This window comes from Corvus hawaiiensis, chromosome 4, assembly GCF_020740725.1.
Source record: "Corvus hawaiiensis isolate bCorHaw1 chromosome 4, bCorHaw1.pri.cur, whole genome shotgun sequence".
NCBI classification, from domain to species: domain Eukaryota; kingdom Metazoa; phylum Chordata; class Aves; order Passeriformes; family Corvidae; genus Corvus; species Corvus hawaiiensis.
The window spans coordinates 11874114-11895834 of record NC_063216.1 but is presented as its reverse complement, the minus strand read 5'-3'; the positions used below and the strand labels follow the sequence as shown (position 1 = coordinate 11895834).

Below are 21721 nucleotides of genomic sequence, written 5' to 3'. Positions count from 1 at the left end.
ATGTAATTCGTGCTATTATGTATAAAACTGGAATGTAATCAGACCATGTAGAGACAGAGTTTCAAAATCCCTCCACCAGCCTGGCTGAGAGAAAAATTTCACAACACTAAAAGATGTTGTCTCACAATAAGTGAGGATTCCACCTAGGTGGGGTTGGATCTTATCACCGGGACATTTGCACCATGACGACTTGATCACCACATTCTGATATCTGCATCTCATCTGATAAGGAATCGGACATTCCAGGAACTAAAAATAACTGTTCCAGGAACCAGAGATGGCCCATCCATCATCAGAGATGGCCCTTCCATCACCAGAAATGGCCCACTCATCACCCAGGATGGACAATTCATTGGACCCAGGAAAGGCTTTGTGCAGCCCAACTCTGGGACAGGAAAACTTCATGAATGTGCTAAAATTACAAGAAGAATAGAATTAATTCAGACTCTGCCCAAAAACTGTATAAGAAGGGACCAGCCAAAGCAGCAGTCGTGAACTTGGGAGGTCTGATGCGATAGAGATCAGATCTATATGTGTTCACCCAGCTCCAACCCCGGGCTCGGTGCTGCTTTTCTCGATCGTGGCTTTTGAGACCGATATTTCGGTCACATAATAAATGTTATTTCTTTATAAATTTTGACTGGGCAATTCTGTTTACCTCAACATTAAGTCCTCTACTTGGGAAAATCATTATATCTGAGATGTCTGAAAATCCCCACTTCTAGAAGTAGTGCTACAGCAGCTCCTGCCTGGGAGCTTTATCAAAAGGACAGCATTGATACATTGGCTATCTTGCCATCTCAAAGTGAAGAGCCAGTGCTACGTGTGCTTCACCCACAGCAGCTGAAACCTTCAGGGAAGTGATTGGCAATTCCCTACTTGAAAACTTAGTTCAAAATCAATGGTGCTTCCAGCTTTTGAGGAATTGCTGCTACCCCTGTAAATTACTGTCCGTCACCTTGAGAACAGCACTGAAAGTTGAAGAACAGACCTAAAGCCTATTTAACTCATCATCAATTATATTTAGACAGAGCCTCCTGTATTGAATTCAACCATCATTCAAGTAATTTAAGTAACTATGAACAGAATAGGGTCTGTAATTATTAAAACCTAAAGCGTATCTATTCTTCCTAAGTCCTTGTGAAATACTGGGTTTGTCCCCTTCATTTATGCTAACACTTTGTCTCTCATTAATGTTCTAAAAGGACCAGCCTCTATGTCTCTGAATCTCTTTTTCCATGTTTAAGATGAAATGTGACTTGCTGAGGACTCCATAGCTTGTGGGAGAGGGCCTTCAGGGCTAGGAAAGAGCATTTAGCAAGCGAAGAGAGTGCTGTCATTTCCATATTATCAATTTCATTTAACTTTGATATTTTTTGGCAAGACGGGCAGACTTGAAATGACTTGTCCCACTATGCAAAACATTAATCTCTATTCACATATTGCTGTTCTAGGAATATTTGTTGTTGCAAAGTAATTTTTAAAAATAATGAGTACCATGAAAGGTAGCATTATTCTGAAATCTGTTTAAGAAAACCAAATTTCTTTGCTGGAACTCATAGTGCATCATTAGGGTGACCAAAGTTAGAGGTGGCTTTTTGATGACATTGCAAATGCCTCAGGCAGATGTGAGAGGCTGTACAAAGATGTTGCATAAAGTATTGTTACAAATAAAGTGATTCTTAAACATTGGAGACTGTTGATCGCGTCAAGTGAAATGAGCCCAGTTACACCAATTAGTGCTAATAACTACATCCTCAGCTGGCATAAAGTTTTCAATGAACAGTAGGATAGCAATGCCTAACAAGCACTCAGGGACAGATCCTTGCAGTGCAAAGTACTTGGCAGAACACATTTATAACCTAAATAACCAGTAGGCTAAAGAGGCAAGGTGATGGCAAGTATCAACTATATGATTTTTTTTTCTCTCTTATGGCTTTACTCTGGAGGTGAAGTGGCATATGAAACTCAGAGAAAAAAACATGGAATTCTGGAGAAGTAAGTCTGAAGGGACTAGGAGATAGGGTTTGAGCAACAGCCTGGCACCACAGAAAGAGAGAATACTGAGCAAGAGCTGTGGACTGCTGGATTTTGTCTGGAGAAGAGAAGGTTGTGTGGAGACACCACAGCACCTTCCCATATCTGAAGGCCTATAAGGAAGCTGGAGAAGGACTCTGCATCAGGAACTGGAGTGACAGGACAAGGGGGAATGGCTTCAAACTGACAGAGAGTAGTTTAGATTAGCTATTAGGAAGAATTTCTTCCCTGTGAGAGTCTTGAGGCCTTGACACAGATTGCCCTAAGAAACTGTGGGTACCCCACTCCTGGAAGTGTTCAAGGCCAGGTTGGATGGGGCTTGGAGCAACCTGCTCTAATGGAAGGTGTCTCTGCCCATGGCAGGGGGAGGGACAAGATGATCTTTAAGGTCTGTTCCAACACACACCAATCTGTGATTCTGATTCTGTGATTCTTTCCCTATTTTTGTTGAGTGCAGGCACTGCCGGACTCTCCCCTCTACTGTTTTGTCATCACCGCATGATGGTGGTGATCAGCAGACTGTTGCCTCCAAACTGCCACTAAGCACTGCAGGGGAATCCCCTTTCTCCACTGCCAGATGGGGAGAGCTTCCACCCCTTGTGCCAGGTTTACCCCTCTTCTTCTTTCAAAGCAGCTGCAGAACACAAAAATAGCGGGAGTGCTGTAATGCTGCTGAAGTCCTGTCCCAATATCGGTGTGACAAGCTCTGAAAATGGCTTCTGTCACATCACTGAGACTGCCCTGTTTCTTTCAGCATGAAGCTGGTGGTCTCAGGATTACACAAAACCTCAGCATCACACAAAATTAAACAGCCTTCACTGGCAGGGGATGGCCAAAATTGAATGGCTTTTACTGGCATCTCACTGCACTGAGCCCAATTTTGCTGTATACCAAACAAAGCCAGATGAAAGTAAAAAGTCAAGCAGATCTTGGCCTCCAGGGTAATCAAATAAAATAGACTATACACAACTCATGCTACAATGGGCCAGTGAAAACAAGTGTCAATCAGCTGTTCAGGTAATACATGAGGAAGCAATCTCCAAAACTGAATTAGGAAGCTAATGCATGCATTTCCAGGAATGGGAATAAAAGGTCCTGAACTTCTAGGTAAGCCCTAGAATTCAACCAGATCTCCATTTTCTAACTACATTCCCCATAAAACCTTACAGTGTCAATAAGAAATAAAGAAGTAATAACATTTGTACTGCACCTTACATTTCAAGATTTAAAAATCACCATCTAGAATCCTAAAATTATAATAGTATTTTATATCTCAAAACTGCAGTTTGTTTCTAGTCATTGCTATCTATTTCAGAATCAAAATCTGTACATTAATTGAAGATTCTTGTTGTCAATTCATATGTATCAAATTATATTTGGTCTGGGATGATTTCAATACACAAAATTTTACTATAGCATTTTGAGACAGATTTTTTTTGTCTTCAGTAAAACTGCTTCTGTGCAAGATCCACTCGATGAATGTAAAGTGAGCTGCTAACAGCTCAATGTCACACAAAAAAGCTGGGAATGTCACAGAAAAATCCAAGATACAAATTTAAAAACACCACACAGTTCTGTCCATGTTAGATGTCAAAACAGCAATCTGGAAATCCAGAGCCTGACATACATTAAGGGCTTGTACTGGGTTTTTTAGTGTGCGTGGATGAACTGTAATCACAGCTACTTGCTTTGAGAAGAGCAAAAAATTATCTGCTGATAATTGAATTTCCTCTCACACACATGCATTCACATACCCCAACCTGACAAAGCAGAATTTACACTGTGTATTTATTAAACAAAAAGATAAGGACAATTGAACTGATCTCAGTATTTAAATATGCTGTAACATTTAAATGTCTGTAAACCTTGTAAAACAAAGCTGGAAAATAATTAAGAGCACTGAATTCAGCTATATACACTGAGGCTAAAAAAGGCTCAGCTGGTATTTCCTGAATGCAAGATCACTGGCACTATGGCTTTGGAGAAGAAAAAAACTTGCAGGAGTGGGAAGGAAGCATCATTTAGTTGCAAGACAAGAACATATAGGAAACTCTCTCAAGTGGTTAAAAACCATTTAAATTAAACTAATAATAACTATCTCGTTCATAAACATGTAACCCCCAATCCTTCTATCTTAATATTCTTCCCATTTTTTTGCTGTTGCATTTTTAGCTTTCCTGTCTGTAGTCAGGTCCCAATGCTGCAGTGAAATATATTGCAAAATATGTATTTATCTTTGTGCTTCCCATAAGCTGAGCACAAATATTTTACCACATCTCTTTCAAATTCTCTTTCAAATTAGAGGGTTTACCCATTTCCTTTCATGACACAGAGAGATTACTAAGGGCACAGATCGCCCAACAAAATTCTGAACACAGTTGGACACAATGGTAAACCAGTTTACTGTTTCCATAAGCAAGAGTCACTTGCCTCACCTCCAAAAGTCAAGTCAGCTGTAGCATCCAACAGCTTTGGCTAATAGGCTACATAAGGAAACAGTACTCAACTGGGTAATTAAAACAGATTTAATACAATCTGTTTTGCATCAATCCAGTTTTAGCAGGCTGTAATTTGTACAGAACAATGACAACCAACAGCTACTGGAGCCTCATCAGTTGGAAGCTGAAAGGCCAAAGGACATAGAGGACCCTCATACCATGTTAGACCAATTGTAATTTGGGTAATTGCTATTCTGCTCTTCTTCTCTGGATAGGAATTTTATTTGCTCATTCTTCCCAGTTCACACCTATAGGAGAAAGTTTCACAAAGGATGTCTGGACTTCAGGCAGCTCTCTTGAAAGCTGTTTATTGCATAGGCAAAGTTACAGCATTTCAGGGAGCGGGTATCCAGAGCCAGCCCTACAGCTGCCAGCTCCAGCTGTAGGCATACCTGAAGCCGCTTTCTGTTCAAGTTACAAAGCATTATATACTTTTCTTTGCAGAGTATCTTAATACATAACAACCAATAAGCACCATACACAATACCTTTACATTTGCCTATAGCCTATCATAGCTACTACCATCACCATATTATAGTCATTATTATCCAATCACAAGAGTAAAGTAAGTTACAATTTAAGCTTACAGTGGAAAATTCTCAGACCTTTCTTCTTCTTGCTACATCAACATTTCTTGTTTGCCTGCCATATCTCTCTTTTTGGTAAAGACATGTTTTCTATTTACTTATGCTCTTCTTGAGACTTATTTACTTGGCGAAAAACATGTCTTTGTTTGTAGTTACATACCTTTGTCCTACTCCTAAAAATCTCCTTCCAACTCATCTCCAACCTTTGCCTTCTCAGTTACTCATCGATCACTGTTTCAGCAAAACATCTTTTATTCTATATCAAAACTTGCTTTCATTTCTACCTCATCCTCAGTTTCTACATTCAGAGATCTTTCTGCCAAGCCTACATGCCTGTGAAACTTTCTTACCAAACTTTCATCCTCCCCAGCATCTCCCCCTTTCTGTTGAACTATTAAAACATTAGAAATTGTCTTATTCATTATTTTCTGCACACATTGAAGTACACAGTGTACTACTACTATAACCACAATTATCACTACTAAAATAATTAAGCTTATTTTATAAAGTTCCTTCAGCCAAGGTGCAAAGCTCCAACCGTCAAACAAACTGTCTAGACAGGATGGTTCATCTGTTGTAATTTGGTTAGCTAAATCTCTTAAGTTTTGCAACTGCTTATGAATAGAAGCAGAATGATCAGATAAGTTCATACAACACAATCCTTCAAAATCTTCACAGCCATGCCCATGTACTAGTAAAAGACAGTCAAGGGCAGCTCTTTTTTGTAAAGTGGCATGTTTGACAGCCTCTTCATCTGTCAGCAAGTCACTGATCATAGAAGAAGTGGCATTTACTCTTTACTGTGCCTAAAATTTCTAATTTTTGAAGGTCAAATTTATCAACTTTAATATTATCAATATAAGTTATGTGTCTCAGGCTGGGAGTTGGAGAAATGTGATGATTATCATATGGCTCATATTTATCAAAAATAACATTACCAAAACCTTCTGGGAAAGGCACTCAACTAAACAGGTTGAGAAGGGTTTGTCAGGGCTTTTGTTGAATAAACAGATGGTGTTGGAGCCTGCGGACTTGGCTAAAAGCAACCCAAACATTTGTCTTTGGTTGATTTACAAGTAAAGCTTCACTGCAAAAACAAAAACAAAAGGTTAAAAGCAACACGCATCTGCACAAATAATAATAAAACTCCATTCTTTTCTTGAGCCGTTTCTGGCAGACGATCTTCTCTCAGTGGTTCTGCCTAGTTCACATTTGGGTGCCTGCTTCTCGGCTTCTACTCGCGGGGTCACTGGCTGAAGTGGAACCATCAATGGGCTTTGATGCGTGGTACGGCTTCACGTTCTTTGCTGCAATCCACTTGATTCCTTCACCTGTGGAGAGACATGCAAATCCCTTTCCCCATGTTATAAGATCATATGGTCTATTTTTCCGGATTCTAAATTAATTAAAACTGGGGGCTGTTCTTTCAATTTTGCTTTTTTGTTGTTCAAGAAATATCTGTTAAGGGGGGGGGGGGGGGGGGGTGTCAGGCTCTTCTGCAGAGCTGTTCAAGAAATTATAAACATACAAGGCTTTATTCAACCTTCTCTGAGGTGTAGCCTGGGCTTCTCCCCCTTTCTGTTGATTTAAAATGCGTTTTAAAGTTTGATGTGTTCCTTTTAGGGTACTTTTTAGCAGTTGTTTAAAATACGGTGAGCAAATACCACTATTTCTTACAGCCCTTCTTAGCTCTTTAATGGGACCCCACGTTTTAGGACTATCAGGCTGTTGGCTAGCTATCACAGGCTTAGCTAATAGATTAAGACTTTCATCTTTACAGATTTGGCGTCTCACTTCATGCCAATCTGTTAATTGAGAATAATCTGAGGACTTTGGAGGATATTTTTATTCAGAAAGTAGCGCTGACAAACTCTCAGAACTCGTTTTCTCTTTCTGGGTTGCAAGATCCCCGCCGCTCGCTGGCGAGACTCTGGGGCTCATTGCAAACAAATCTGGCTGCATTTCAGGGTTTCCTTTTGTTAGATTTAAAGGATCAGCTCCGGCAGAGCGGCTCTCCGTCTCCCCTGCCACTGGAGCTGCATCATTGCCCTCCGTTCCCCCCCGTTTGCGGCTTGTGAGGCGAGGCTGCGCTGCGCGGAGGGATGTTGCTGGGCGGCGGAGGGATACGGCTGCGCGGTGCCGGCGGACCCCGGAGGGGGCGGCTGCGGCGTGAGGATGGTGCCTGGTGGGGGCGGCGATGGCACAGCCGATCTCCGTGGTGGCGGGCGAGGAGGCGGCGGGACCACGGGGGACTGGCTCCGTGACTCCGGCACAGCCGATCTCGGTGGTGGCAGGCGAGGAGGCGGCGGGTGAGGGGGCGGGGTGGAGCTGCGCGGCCGTGGGGAGTGCGCAGCGAGTATTTCCACTAACGCTGCACAAGCCGGGGTAAATTTTGTGGTTCTCTTGTCCCGGTGTGATATGGCATTAAATAATTTGATTCCCACTGAGTCCCAAAAGTCTCTGGTGTAGACTGCTGTAGAATCAGCGGTTGGGACATGGGCCACAGTCCATGCTATGAGATCTTTCAGTTCTTTTTGGCCAATTTAGTTGGACTGGACTTAATTAGCGGTTTTAGGTGCTGATAGACATCCTTCTGTTGGGCAGACGCATGCTGGCCCATGACTGGATTACTCGGTGCTTACCTTTGCCGACCCGTCGCAGCAGGTGTCTCTCGTTGAGGTCCAGTCCAGGCGCTGACCCGTCGCAGTGTCTATCCGGCCTCCACATGCCTTTGTTTCAGGCGTCTCCTCTTAGCAGCTGCACACGCTTTTGTTTCAAGCGTCTCGTTTGCAGCTACTCAGGTTACTTTGTTTCAGTGACCGACTGACTACACGTTCACCGAGAAGTCTCCTATATGCGGAAAAATCCCTTTTTGCCCCTCTAAAACGCTGAGCCCCAATTTATAGGAGAAAGTTTCACGGAGGATGTCTGGACTTCAGGCAGCTCTCTTGAAAGCTGTTTATTGCATAGGCGAAGTTACAGCATTTCAGGGAGTGGGTATCCAGAGCCAGCCCTACAGCTGCCAGCTCCAGCTTTCATCCTCCCCAACACACACCAAGAAAAAACCCAACACAAATCCTCCAAGTGATGAGTTGTCAGCAAGTTCTTTGTGGTTCTTACTTGACATACACTGTAATACTGACAGAAAATAATTTCTCCTTCCCAGTCTTTGTCAAAAGGCACTGAGACATTTTTACCATGTCTTCTACCAATTCAAAAATGCCCGTACAGAAGAAATGGATTTACAGAATGATAATCCCAACACACAGTACTTTGCAGCCAAAGATTTAAAGGGCTGGAGGAAGACCTGTGTAGCACATCACAGAAGAGAATCTAAAAAGGAATCAAGCATTGATCTCTCCCCCTCTATGCAGTCTGTCTACAACACTGTCCCTTCTGGACAGTGCTGTTTTATCTCTACAGACTTACCTTTATTTTGCACAGGCAAATTGCCGGGGACAAGCACCAGGGAGGTCAGTGTGCTAGGCACAAGGCACCATCATCCAAGTTAGAAACACCGTGGCATTGCTCTGCAGCTGAAATCAGGGAGTCAGCACAGAGCTGTGGCAGTGAGCATCTGTGCAGCCAGAGCCCAGGAACAACGGGAAGCTCTCTCTCTAGTAAGCATGGTGTGCATGGATGCTTTGCATTGCTCATCACCTAGAGCATGAGGCACAGCACTTGATAAATAACAGAGAGAACAGAAAATTTCAGTTCTCTTGAAGTTGCTGAATAGAACTTAAAGACTAAATGGCAATAAAAGATAAAAGGATGTAAAGGTATGAATACAGGATGATAAACATGGCTGGAACCAGTGGAGAAACTGATAAAAAGGACTATGGTGGTTTTTTGCAAGTTATGGGTTTTTTGCAGGTCTTGCAACACAGAAGCAACAGCACATGCCCAAAGAAAAAGTTTAAAGAAAAGGCCACCTTTAATATTGAAGCATTCAGTGAATATGACCACCTGAGAGCCATTTTATGACTCTCCAAGACCATAAAAGAACTTCCAGTAGGAGGCAGATGCACTCAATTTAGTTCTAGAAAAGTGATGTTTATGTGTTGGATAAGAAGCACATTTTAATGAGTATGTGTGATTATGGTGGATAAATACCTTCTTGTAAAGTCTCACCACACACACAGAATAAGGAGATATTCTCTGTGTGTCCTGTATAGATAAAGAATACCTGCTTTCTAATGCTTCAAATTGTGTTAGAAAGTTTATTCTAGCCAATCTAGACACCACATTTGAATGGAGAAAATGCCAAATGCTCTCTGTTCTGAGCATCAGGTGGTGTTTCTAGCACCTGGGCTTCTGGTGAAACTCTAATAATTTTAATAGTAAGGGGGGTGGGAGAAACACCAACACCCAAAAACTTAAAAAGGGAGTGAAGGGTAACTGCAGTCATCAGACTTGGGGATACTAAACATGTAATACTGACTGATTCATGTATGAGGGCACACAGAAGGCAGTCTGAAGCCTCTGTCTCTCACATCCTTTAGATGTGAAAGGCTGCATTCGAATTACTGAAGACATCCCATTCACTTAGAATCATGGAATCATTAAGGTGGGAAAAGACCTCCAAGGTTATTGAAACCAACATTTGACCAAACACCACCTTGTCAACTAGACCAGAGCACTGAGGGCCATGTCCAGTTGTTTCCTCAACACCTCAAGGGTCAATGAGTCCACCACTTCCCTGGGCAGCCCTTTCCCAATGCTTGATCTTCCTTCTTTCTCTTTCAGTCAAGAAGGAACTAAGTCCATCTGACTGTTGTGGCCAGCTGTTCTCTCCAATTAAATTATTTTGCTTATTTACTTCATTTCTCATATATAGCAAAATTGAGACTGTATACAGCTACTATTCTTTTAATTTTACGTCTCTTTGTTTACTTCATGTTATCTTAACAGTTTTGCTTTTTATGCCATGTAAGAAGGACTTAATGCAAAGTTTACAGTTAAGTTCATCCCTTGTCTGTCCCTGTCACTACTGTTGTGCATTTTCAACAAGGTCTTACACAAGATATAACTGGGCCCTAAGTGTAGGGCACTGGCAATCTTCTCCCTTTCCTCTCAGTCAGCATCCTGCTCTGTCAATAGCTGCACTTTCACAGGACAGGGATGTGGCCAAAAGTTTAAGCTATTGCAAGGTCATTCTCGCAAAACAAAATTTTTGCAATGAAGCAAGGGCAATAGGCACAACACAAGATTGTGGTGGGCTTGTGAGATTCCCTGTACAGTTAGAAATGAGATGCAGGATCCACCACCTAAGTTAGGCCAGGGCTCTAAACTGCTCCGTTTCTTCCACTGAGTGTCCAAACCATCTGTGGGGAATAAGCATCCAACTTCCATGCTTTTGAGGTATGGTACAAGCTCCTGCACCATCATGGGCTTGCTTTAAAAATAAAAAAGCCAAAACTAAAGTATAAGTAGGGTGCAACCAGTGAGTAAAAGACTAGATTCATACCTCAAATAAGCAGTACCTGCGTACCATGGCCTATATGGCCTTGATCTTCATTTATGCTTTTGCTGTGCTGTTCACCATGCTTTTACCTCTTGTTTGCTTGCATACAACTAACCACACAACTAAAATGTACCTACTCCTTTCCCTCTCCCAAAACTTTTACACCTTGAAATATGACTTACCTTGAAATTGGGGGGCAAGGAAGGAGAAGGGGGGGAGGTATAAAGGAAAAAGAAAGTAGAATTAATCCAGTGACTTTGTTGAGCTGGGTTATGTAACGATTTGAGATACGGACCCAGACCAGCAGGGAATCTGAATCGTTTATTCAAAGAAATGAGTTGGTTTTATACACTTTTCCAAGGCACAGTATTTCCTTACACAGTAATTCTCACTACATGACCTATCCCATGTTGCCACATCAGCAACACACTTTCTAAATGTCCTTCCATGGGGTGATCATGCGCTGTTCACCCGTCCGTCAGCTCCCGGCAGGCTCCTCTCTGTAGGGGTCTGCCGTGTGACACCTCCTTCCCCCAGGGTCCGGTGAAGACAAGCTTCTCTGTGCCGCCATGTGCTCCTTTGTACTGCCATGTGCCTCTGCAGGCACATCCACAGCCTGCAACCGAATTCTATCTTATCTCTCCCCACAGTTCCCTCTATTTTGTTTTATACAAACAAGAATCATGAAACAAAACACTTCTAACATTAACATGTTTGGCCCACTGCCTGAACCAAATAAACTCCATTCCTCACAAAAGCAGTATCTTTCCTATGAACAGAGGAATAGATTAAAACACCCAGTAACTAGTCTTATGAATGAAGACAGTGATTAAACAGCTAGAACTTTGAGAAACAATGTAAAGTTGTCTAAAACCTTTACCATCACCCAGAGTCTGCAATTGCTGGGAGGTCCCATTTCATAGTGAAGACTTGGAGAGTCTTCCCTGGCCAAGACTTCCAAGTTTACCTTGAAAGAGGCTCCAGCTTTTATAAGACCAAATCAACAAGTCAAAGTGACTTGATTACGCCTTTAGGGCAGAAACACTTGGGTCTGATGGTATAATCCCCAGTCAGCCAGGGCGAGGGCTTGGCCAGAGCCTCAAGCCTTGACTGAGAGGGTTTCCCTAAAATACCTACAAAATTGCCTAAAAACTTTATCAACATCAGTTAGGAATATGACTTCAAAAGAGTTCATCTTCCCCTTGAACAGGAGAGCAGATTAAAACACCCAATAACTGGTAACAACACACATCTCATTCCCATGAATGGAGACAGTGATTAAACAGACAACCTTGGGAAACAAAAGTACAAGGGAATGTTTCTGCCTCCACACCATAACTGAAAATATGCAATATATAAAAGAGTTAATGTGTCATTTCATCTTGAAAAGATAGCTTACAAATTATTATCTATCACAAAACGCAATCAAAACAATGCAGGGGGTCACAAGGTGATATGGTAAAAAACCTAGTTTTAACAGTGAGAGTTCAGGACTGCAGCAACTTTCTGAGCAAGGAAAACAGGAAAGTTCCACGGACCAGCTGCAGGAATGACATGCCCAGCCCGCAGCCACCCTCACATAAGCTGGTGCAAATGCTGCAGGCCCCCACCCCCGAGGAAGGGGCCATGGGTCCACTCAGTCCTTTTCTCCAGCACAGTATCAGTTTCTGAGGGTCCGCAGGAGATGGGAGCGCTGGCTGTAGCGGCACAGGTCAGGTGGCCGTGTGGGTTGGGCGGCTCTCAGAGGTCCGCTGGCCCATCTCCTCACTTCCCACGTGCAGAGAGCTGCACTCACCCCACCAGATCCACTGTGTCTGGTGTTCACTGCCGCTTCCCAGCTCTGCCACGTGCTCGCTGGCGCAGGGCAGCTCTGTCATGTGCTCGCCGCCCTGTGCTCACCAGCGCTGCACCCCCGTGGCCACACACAACCCCCCCGCTGTGTCTGCTGCCACCGCTGCACTCTCGCAGAGGGCAAATGGAGAGGGAACACACTACCAGGAAGGGCCCCCCCACCTCCAGCCACTCACCGAGACACCATCCAGCTGATGCCGCATGGTGCGGGGTGGTGCAAGCTCTTCTACGATACCGTCCGGTTCCCCTACAGGGTCAAACGGTTTGGGGGACGAGGGGCCATCTTCTGGTTCTCCTTCCACAGTCCCAACAGACTTACGGTCGTTTGCTGGCGGCGCAGGAGGGGTCGGCACAGCTGCCATGGTGGCACAAGCATCTTTCTTTGTCCGGTCTCTGGGTGCCATATGCGCCATGAGGGCCTTGCACACTGTCCTCCATGGACACAAAAGCTCTGTCAGTGCTGTGTCACCTTGTGTAACTCAGTCCCACAACACATCCCCTAAAGTGTCCCATGTCTGAGGATCAAAAGTATCGGGACTATCTAAAGTTGAACCACAGTCTTGCCCAGAACAAGAGTCTGTTCAAATCTGTAGACTCAACTTTCCTGCCATATTTCTTTAAAATCCGCTCCAACGTGTCTGCAACATTCTGTTCATGGGATACACCATTCCCCATGGCTCTTGGCTGCTACCCTCCATCCTGTGGAAAGGTAAATTGGTGCCATGAGCTTCATTTCAACTCCCAAGCTTTGTTTCAGCTCCCGGGCTTCTTTTCAGCCCCCAGGCTTCTTTCCAGCCCCTCTGTAAAGTTCAGCCGAGCACGGTTCTCAGCTGCTACCTTCCATCCTGCAGAAAGGTCAATTGGCGCCATGAGCTTCATTTCAGCTCCCGAGCTTCTTTTCAGCTCCCGGGCTTCTTTCCAGCCCCAGGCTTCTTTCCAGCCTCTCTATAAAGTTCAGCCGAGCATGGTTCTTGGCTGCTACCATCCTGCAGACAGGTCAATTGGCGCCACAAAGTTCCTTTCAGCTCCTGAGCTTCCTTTCAGTTCTTGGGCTTCCTTTCAGTCCCCCTGTAAAGTTCAGCCAAGCTTCGTTACCAGTGCCTACTAGTTGCCTATCAAGTACCTGATGCAGGGTGCCATTTGCAACAACTGAGTCATGGACTCAGACCAGCAGGGAATCTGAATCGTTTATTCAAAGAAATGAGTTGGTTTTATACACTTTTCCAAGGCACAGTATTTCCTTACATGGCAATTCTCACTACATGACCTATCCCATGTTGCCACATCAGCAACGCGCTTTCTAAATGTCTTTCCATGGGGTGATCACACATGGTTCACCCGTCTGTCAGCTGCCAGCAGGCTCCTCTCTGTAGGTGTCTGCCGTGTGACACCTCCTTCCCCCAGGGTCCGGTGGAGACAAGCCTCTGTGTGCCACCATGTGCTCCTTTGTGCTGCCATGTGCCTCTGCAGGCACATCCCACAGCCCACAACCAAATTCTATCTTATCTCTCCTCATAGGGTTAGGAACATGCTCAGGCCATGTGGGTTCATTTGCTGTTACTAGTTAAAAAGGTACTGATGCCTTTTCTTATTGGCTCTCAAATTCATGGTATAAGATGGAACTTTTTTCTTTAAAGAAACAATTTCAAACCATGTGGAAGAATGTTTGCAGTCTGTAGCATTCATTTTTGTATCACTTCTTGCAGCTAGTCCCAGTGGCATGTTAGACAGCAAACTACTGAGTTCTCCAGCTTCACTGTCTCTGGATTCCTGTGCACATTCCCACACCTCGGTGCCACTTAGCAAGTGCATTTTAGTGAAAGGATTTCCTGTGTTGAATCCAAGAGACCCCCAGCATCTGTGGAAAGAAAAACAGTGGCAAATACTAAGGGTTCTCTGCAGACAATCTTTGGTCACATTTTTGGCAGTAGCTTTACAGGGGCCTGATAAGACTGACAGCTGGACTGACAGTCTCACAGAATCAGACCTGAAACGAGTCAGAATTTACCCATGAGAATATTACAGTGAAATTTTGCAGCTTCAGTGAAACCCACAGAGAAGGCCAAGAAGATAATCAATGAGAGATGTTCTGGACACAAGGAGAGGATGTTCTTGTTATGGGACATTAACAGTGTTCAAGGAAGAACTTGCAGATAATATGTAACAACTATACTTTTGCTTGTATAGCTAATTATTTTACTGTTTGAATGGTCATTGTTTGTTAGACAGCCTTGTCATTGTTTGCTAAGCAGCCAATCTCAATAGGCTACAGCTATTGAGAAGAGGTATAAGAATAGCAGTAGAGAAAATAAAAACTTCTACGACTTTGGATTACAATAAGTGTGTGCTTTTATGTCTGCCTCAACAAAAGCCACAGGGGCCCACACTCCACCTATGAAATAGTAAGCTGGATGGTACTGAAGAAGAGTATTTTTTAGTCCAGAGGAAGCTTTCACTCAGTGTGTCTAGGATGAGAAGAGGATGCTTTGGGGAAATGTTAGAGACACTCTTCCCTGAATCTACATCTGTTGGCAGCTGGTGTTCCTGCCTTGAACAAAATGCACACAGAAGCACATGCTTCTCCTAATGAACAGCCAGCTTTGTTTTTACAAAGCCTTTTGGGGCACTACTAGCCCCTGCCAGATATGCCACATACTACAGAAACCAAGTGATGGGAAATATTGCCCAGGGAGTGTGGAGTCTCCCTCATTGGGGTATTCTAGAACCATGTAGACACAATTTCATGGCCATGTGCTCTGGGATGACCCTGCTTGGTCAGGAAGTTGGACCAGATGAGCAACTGTTGTCCCTTCCAACCTGACCCATTCTGTGTTCCCACATTTTTCTAGTCAGATTCCTAGAGAGGGAGGCAGATCCAAAGCTTCTTTTAAAGCACATGACATTTCAGAAGGATCTGAAGACAAAAGAAATGAGAAATCAAGTTTCATATCTTGTTCCTCCACATATTCAACCATCAGACACTGACCAGATCCTGCCTCAAAACAGTCTTTATGTATATAAAATAAAAATAAAACATTCTGCTGGCTACACCCACGTCTCCTCATTATTAATGCAAGTAGAGATGAGTCCAAACCCCTGCAGATTAGAAACCTTAGCAAAATCCCACCTGAGAGTTACTTGCTCCCCTCCAGATGAAAAAAAAAAGCAATACTGCCACTCTGTTCTCTTTTTCAGTCTCTTTGAAAATCTCAACATAAAGTCTGATCTTACATGTGTAGGTTTGAGTCCACAGTGTGCTCTTCTCCAAGGCTTTTGGGATACCTTACTTGCTCTTTTGCCCCCTTTTGCATTTGTGATGTCTAACCACATAAAGCCTACCAAAGGGAGTGCAATTTGATGTCCCTGCTATGCCTTCCTTGTATAGTTGTGTATTAAACACCCTACCCATGTCTGTTATAAGCTGTTTTCTCTAGTTCCCAAGGTTAAAGAAATTCCACTGTTGATCAACCCAGCATACAGCAAGTGTTTGTAATAAGAAGCATTTTTTTCAAGTGCTTTCTAGAAATACCCTCTTGCAAATTCCCAATGAACGTAGAAAGCTAAGTGGCTTTTGTGGGACCATGTGATTTCATGCAGCCTAATGCCAGATTTTCATAGGACCAGATCATTTAACCGCAAAAGTACAGTCTGGGTCAAGCATTGATCCCATTTCTATCAAGTTCAGCAGTGCATGTGATGCATAGCTTATGCTGTGAAGAGACCAACAACCCCTGCTCTACCTTGTCCAATTGATTTATAATTACTTTTAAAACAAACATGACCAGTGGAATGAATTTATGTTAGTTCACACTTCGCACCCTGTGGCTGTGGCAGTTTCCATCCAGCCCTACGGATGTCACAGAGGGCTGGAAACTGATAAAAGTGCTGTGGTTTAACCCTAGATAGCAACAAAGAACCATACAGCTTGTCTCTCACTTCCCCCCTTTCCTGGTGAGACTGGGAGGAGAATTTGAAAAAATGTAAAGCATGTGGATTGAATTAAGAATAGTTTAGTAATTGAAATAAAATAAAATATAGTAATGAATGTAATGAAAAGGAAGACAACAAAAAAGAGAAATATACCCCAAGAAAGACAAAGTTCTCTCTAGTTGTCCCCATGTGGCACAGGCCAGAACAGAACCAAAAAAATTCTTCCTCTACAGTGAATGGGCCACTTCAGCTTTGGACCATTTCATTTGGCACTGAGAGCAGGAACTCTGCAAGCAACACTAAATGGAGGCTCTGTCCACCAAGGTACCTGGGCAATGCAAACATGTGGAGCTGGAAAAGCATCTTCTGGCACTGTCTGATGCAGCTCCTTGTGCTGCCTTGATGTGAGCCTCCACCATAGCTAGAAAACAGGGCTTCTAAAAGATTAGAGGATCAGGATCTTTTTTTCTAGGAATTAGGCTCTCTCCACTGATGAGAGCTCCTTAAAAGTGTCCTCTGGTTTTCATTTCTCACTTGTGTCTCCCAGGTCTCTGCTTCACACCTGCGCCTGGAGGACTGGACTATGTAATGACCTGGTCAGTCGCAAATTTAGGTAAGTTCTTTTTATAGCCTTGGACAAATCCTTCAACTTCTGAATCATTTTTGCAGGATGCTTGAGAGGAGTAATAGAAAGCAAAGGACATGGTTAATATTATAGTGTGCCTGGGCTGCAAGAATGCTGTCCCAGGTTACCTCTAGATACCGTAAAATGGGAGCAGGGACCTACACCTGCCCTCGCCTTTACCTATATCTACCTTCTCCTCATGCCTAAAGACTTTTTTAAAAAAGAGTACAATGTTCACCTCCACAGCATATAAAATATCTTCATCCAACAACATCAGCAAGTTAACTGTAGCTTTGTTTTTTAAGCTAGGTGAGCAAAAGAAAACAGCTACTATGCACTTTAATATATTACCACAACAATGCCATATAGATAAAACCACAAACCCCATTATCTCATGCTCTAAGATAGATATTAAATTCAGTCGTTCATGAGACAAATATTGTAGGCTTTGCTTGGTATCATAGCCAGGAATAGCAGCACGGAATTACTATCAACAACGAACTGTTAAACCTTCCTGCAAGTCTATTTGAATCATCCAAAACTCTGAAAACACAGTTATATTAGATAATCTCAAACAATCACAGATATGTGGCAACTTGCAAAGCTAGGTTACTTCTTGACTATGTTGAGGGTGTATTTTTAAGATACAGATTGTTTTTGAACTCAGCATTTCCCAAGGGCACCTTAAACTACAATTCAACAATGACTGCAAAGCTTTACTTTCATGTTTGCACAATATATCTGGTTTTCTGTGAAATAAATACACATTCTACCATTATTTCTTAAAATAACATTGCTGGAAGATACTGTACAGACCCTTGGAGTCTCTCTCTATGTACAAGTAATCCACTTACTTCCACTTCAGTGAAATTTTTTTAATTTAGCAAAAGTCACAGGGCACAGTGATAAAGCAATGAATACGTCTTGCTACACATGAGTTAAGCCCCTTAGTCTGAACTTGTTTTGAAGTCTGCCATGACTTAAGACCAGCTCTACATGAGATAAATAACCAGATGTAATGCCAGTCACTTCCCTCTGCATGCACTGGGAATGGTGTCCCTTGGCTGGCTGTGCTGGACCATTGCACTACATGAAGCAAAGCAAAACTCTTCTCATGTTTTCAGCGCCACTTCTTTTCCCACTCCCACAGCTGTACTGATCCTGCACAAGTAACCTTGTATCCTTCTTATCTCTCAGAAAAGCCAACAAGGTGGCTCATCAATCACAGTGTTGTTAAGGTTGGAAAAGACCTTTAAGATCATCCAACCATTGACCCAGCACTGCCAAGTCCACCACTAAAACCATGTCCCCAAGCGCCACTTCTACACATCCCTTAAATACTTCCAGGGATGGTGACCTAACCACTTCCCTGGGCAGCCTATTCCAGTGCTTGACTACCTTTTCTGTGAAGAAATTTTTCCTACAATGCTAAGGTTTTCCTCATCATTAAGGTTTTGCTCAGTGTAACAAGAATCTTTGATGGTCATTTAATTGTCAAAAAGGTCCACAAAGTTAATACCATAGCTTTTAGACATCAGCAATCAACCTAATACCCATGACAGGAGCAGTATCACCAGATAAAAATAGGTAATATTCTGTGCTGAGCTCTGGGGTACAAACAGAGCAGAGGTGAGATGGGAAGATGCAAAAATCCCAGCTCCAGCATCCAGAAGCACAGAAGTCACATTGCTGGCACAGGCACAAAAAAGGAAGAGGAGGACTAAGCCATTGGCTGAAATGCTGTACCAGACAGAAAGCACAAAACCACTGGTCTCACACAAACAATTAGCAGATATAGAACTGTGCGTTTCGAGTCAAGATGCTGCTGGAATGGAGAACTCAACCACCTCATGGCTGAAGGACAAACTTAAAATTTTCCTTCACCACTTAGAGGACGAGCATACCATCTGAACCTGGAGAGACCAGGCGAGGCTTCCTCTCAGTGAGGAGGTGCCTGTCATCTTATTAAAAGTATTTTGCATTAAAATCTCACACATGAGAAAGAGCAAGAGACTGCCTTACTGGAAACACCCTGGCCCCAGCTCTTGGCCCCATGCCAGCCCCTCCATGTTTCACTAACATGCCTCTTTTCTCTGCTTGGGCCCTGTGAAGGAGCCTGCAGGGCCTTTCCTGGCCACCTCTGTATGCCAGAAATACCTGAACTGTGTCTCTAAGGTGATGGGTTAGATAGGAACTATACCTGCCAGGCATAATCAAAAGTCACAACAGAGTGTCAGGGCCACTGGAGATGTATGACAACCAAATAGCACCAAGGCAACACAAAGAAGAATCAGACTGAATAAGCAGAGACCTCCAATACAAGCACAAGCTGTGGCAGGTCAGGTTTGGGGAAGTTCCCCCAAAGACCCCAGAGGAGACCCACTGGTGGATCTAAACACTGATTGTAGAGGTCCATGCCTTGCACATGGCCTGAGGCAGAGGGGCTACGTGTGGAAAACCTTGTCCAAATCTTCAGGAGGGTCATCTGATCTCTCAGTAGAAATAGATCTCTCAGTTACTGAGCTTCAGCAGTCTACAGCCGTGCCTGTGCCTCAGCTGCTGGCTCCTGGGCTGGGGGACACAGAAGGCATCAGCAACTCCAGGCACACCTGGGGTTAGAGAGGTGATGTGTGGGGTGGGAGCATGACAACTATTGCAAGAACTATTTGCTCCAGTTCATTCCACATCCCCACTCTCAACATCTCAGGAGACGGCCCTGCTGTGATAGGTATGTTGGGCAGCCAGGACTCTGCCTTTCAGTACTGCCCCTCTGCTGTTTCTTCCTCTCACCAGGGTCTTTCAAAAGAGCAACTAATGCCACAGGAACCAGGGCCCGAGGAAATCAAAGGGTGCTAAGGTGGTTGTGTTTCTTGTCCCCATCAGCCCACAAATGAAGACACAAGCTTGATCAGGGACTGATTTTCTTGTGGCAGGCTCAGCATGTTGCTGCAGTTCATCAGAGGGACTTTGGAAAGCAAGAACACAAAAGGTATTTTACATACAGAGCTGGCTCCTCTGCTCTTAGGTGCTGCATTGCTTCCAGATGGAATATTTGGAGCAATGGTGCAATCCAGTGGCTGGTTTGGATAGTAACACAGTGATACTGTACAAACTAATCCACTGCTAGACCAGGAAGCACCTAAAAGGAGCTGCAATACCACAGAGCTTGCAGAGAAGCAATGACATCTATTGATGAGTAATCTTAAAGAGATGCATAGAAGATCCATGTTTTTTTGATTAGAGACACTCAGGACTGGGTTGTTGGAATCAATCAATTCTTTAGGTGCAATAGCTTTTCAGAGAACTGTACAACCCTCACCAATATTTTTCTGAGTCTGATTTCTCTGTGGTGCTGAGCACATTGGCACTAAGACCAGCATCACATTGCTCTGGAGCAGAAAACATGTCCCAGAAGAAAACCACCCAAGACCAGGGAGCACATTACTTCCACAGCAGCCCTCCAGCTAGGAAGGGACCCACCACCTAAAAGGCATTAGCACTGCCACTGTCAGTAATAAATCAATATCTTAAATATGTTGATTTTCTGAGGGTTAGCTTCTGGAGGCTGGAATGTGGATGTATTAGATCTGCTACTATTAATTTTCTTGGTTTTGAATTTTGAGGTTTTTTACTCAGAGTTTGGATTACAATGCAGGAGACATTGTAAAGGCTTTTCTTCTTTACTGATGTTTATTATTTCTTACCTTTAGCACAGCTGCACAGGGTGTGCGTTCTAGTTGTCAGGGTGGAAAATGGCTCCGAATTCTAATGTCCAAGGCCATTTAAAGTCCAAATCAACCAATTATGAAATACCAAGTAATATGCTTTTACTTATAATCCAATAACTAACCTTTCATGATCTGCACTGCGGGTTTTTTGACCCAATACCAGAACACTCAGATTTGTGAAGAAGAAGGAGAAAAGATGAAGAACAAATCCACACCCAAAATCCTCCATATTGTTACACTTCTATATATAATTATATCCCAGAAACCTAAATTCTCTAAACCCAGGGTTCCAACATCTCCCCCTCCTGTTTGAACCATGAACACTGCTTAACTGCTTTGTTAAACCATTGTCGGATACACTGAAGTAGACAAAGTTACAAGTACCATGATGACTATAATGACAATCAAAACATACATGCCCAACTTCAAAAGCTCTCTCCATAATGGAGCAAGGCTTAACCAATCAAACAGATCATCCAACCATGATGCTCTTTCAACTATGAGTTTGGTGAGACCTTCTAATTGTTTTTCAACCAGAAATGCAGCGTTGGTGGTCCTCTGCAGGGCCCTTTGCAGAAAGGAGAACAAATATGGCACAAGGAGGAAAATGAGAAAGATGAAGAGATAATTAGACCTTCCATTTTATGAGATCTTTGATCCATTTACTAATTTGCTAGTTACCAAACAGATCATTAAACTTAACTGGACTCATTTTCTTTTCTTAATTTTGAAAGACCTATTTGCAGTTCTTTGATATTAGCAAAGACTGACTCTAAGTGGTCAGAAAGATTCATGCAACGCATTCAAAAAAAAAAGGAGAATGTGTGAGAATCGAACTCACGACCTTCAGATTATGAGACTGGGGTGAAATTGTACCAAGATGTTGCATTTTCGTACAATGCATGATTTGGAGTGACATCTGTGATTTTGTTTTACTTTGTTTTGACTCAGGAGAATAAAATATTATGCAGAAATCCATTTTTATTGAGCCAAGGATTTCC

General features: G+C 43.2%; 1 protein-coding gene across 11 annotated transcripts in view; it reads left to right on the top strand.

The window, feature by feature from the left end:
• The first annotated feature begins 7255 nt into the window (after nt 1-7255).
• The window catches only part of LOC125324980 (hapless 2-like), a 56729-nt gene continuing 42263 nt past the window's right edge, over nt 7256-21721 (top strand). For 7 of the 11 annotated variants that reach the window (XR_007203163.1, XR_007203164.1, XM_048301561.1 and 4 more), the window contains exons 1-2: nt 7256-7431; nt 16915-16980. Coding sequence is in view for 9 of the 11 variants with exons in the window: in XM_048301565.1 (XP_048157522.1) it covers nt 7298-7431; nt 16915-16980 (200 nt within the window). In the remaining 2 variants the exon portion in view is untranslated. Of the gene's footprint in view, nt 7432-14143; nt 15488-16914; nt 16981-21721 lie in introns of those variants that run through there. The other 4 variants (XM_048301562.1, XM_048301567.1, XM_048301563.1 and 1 more) reach the window with 3 other exon arrangements.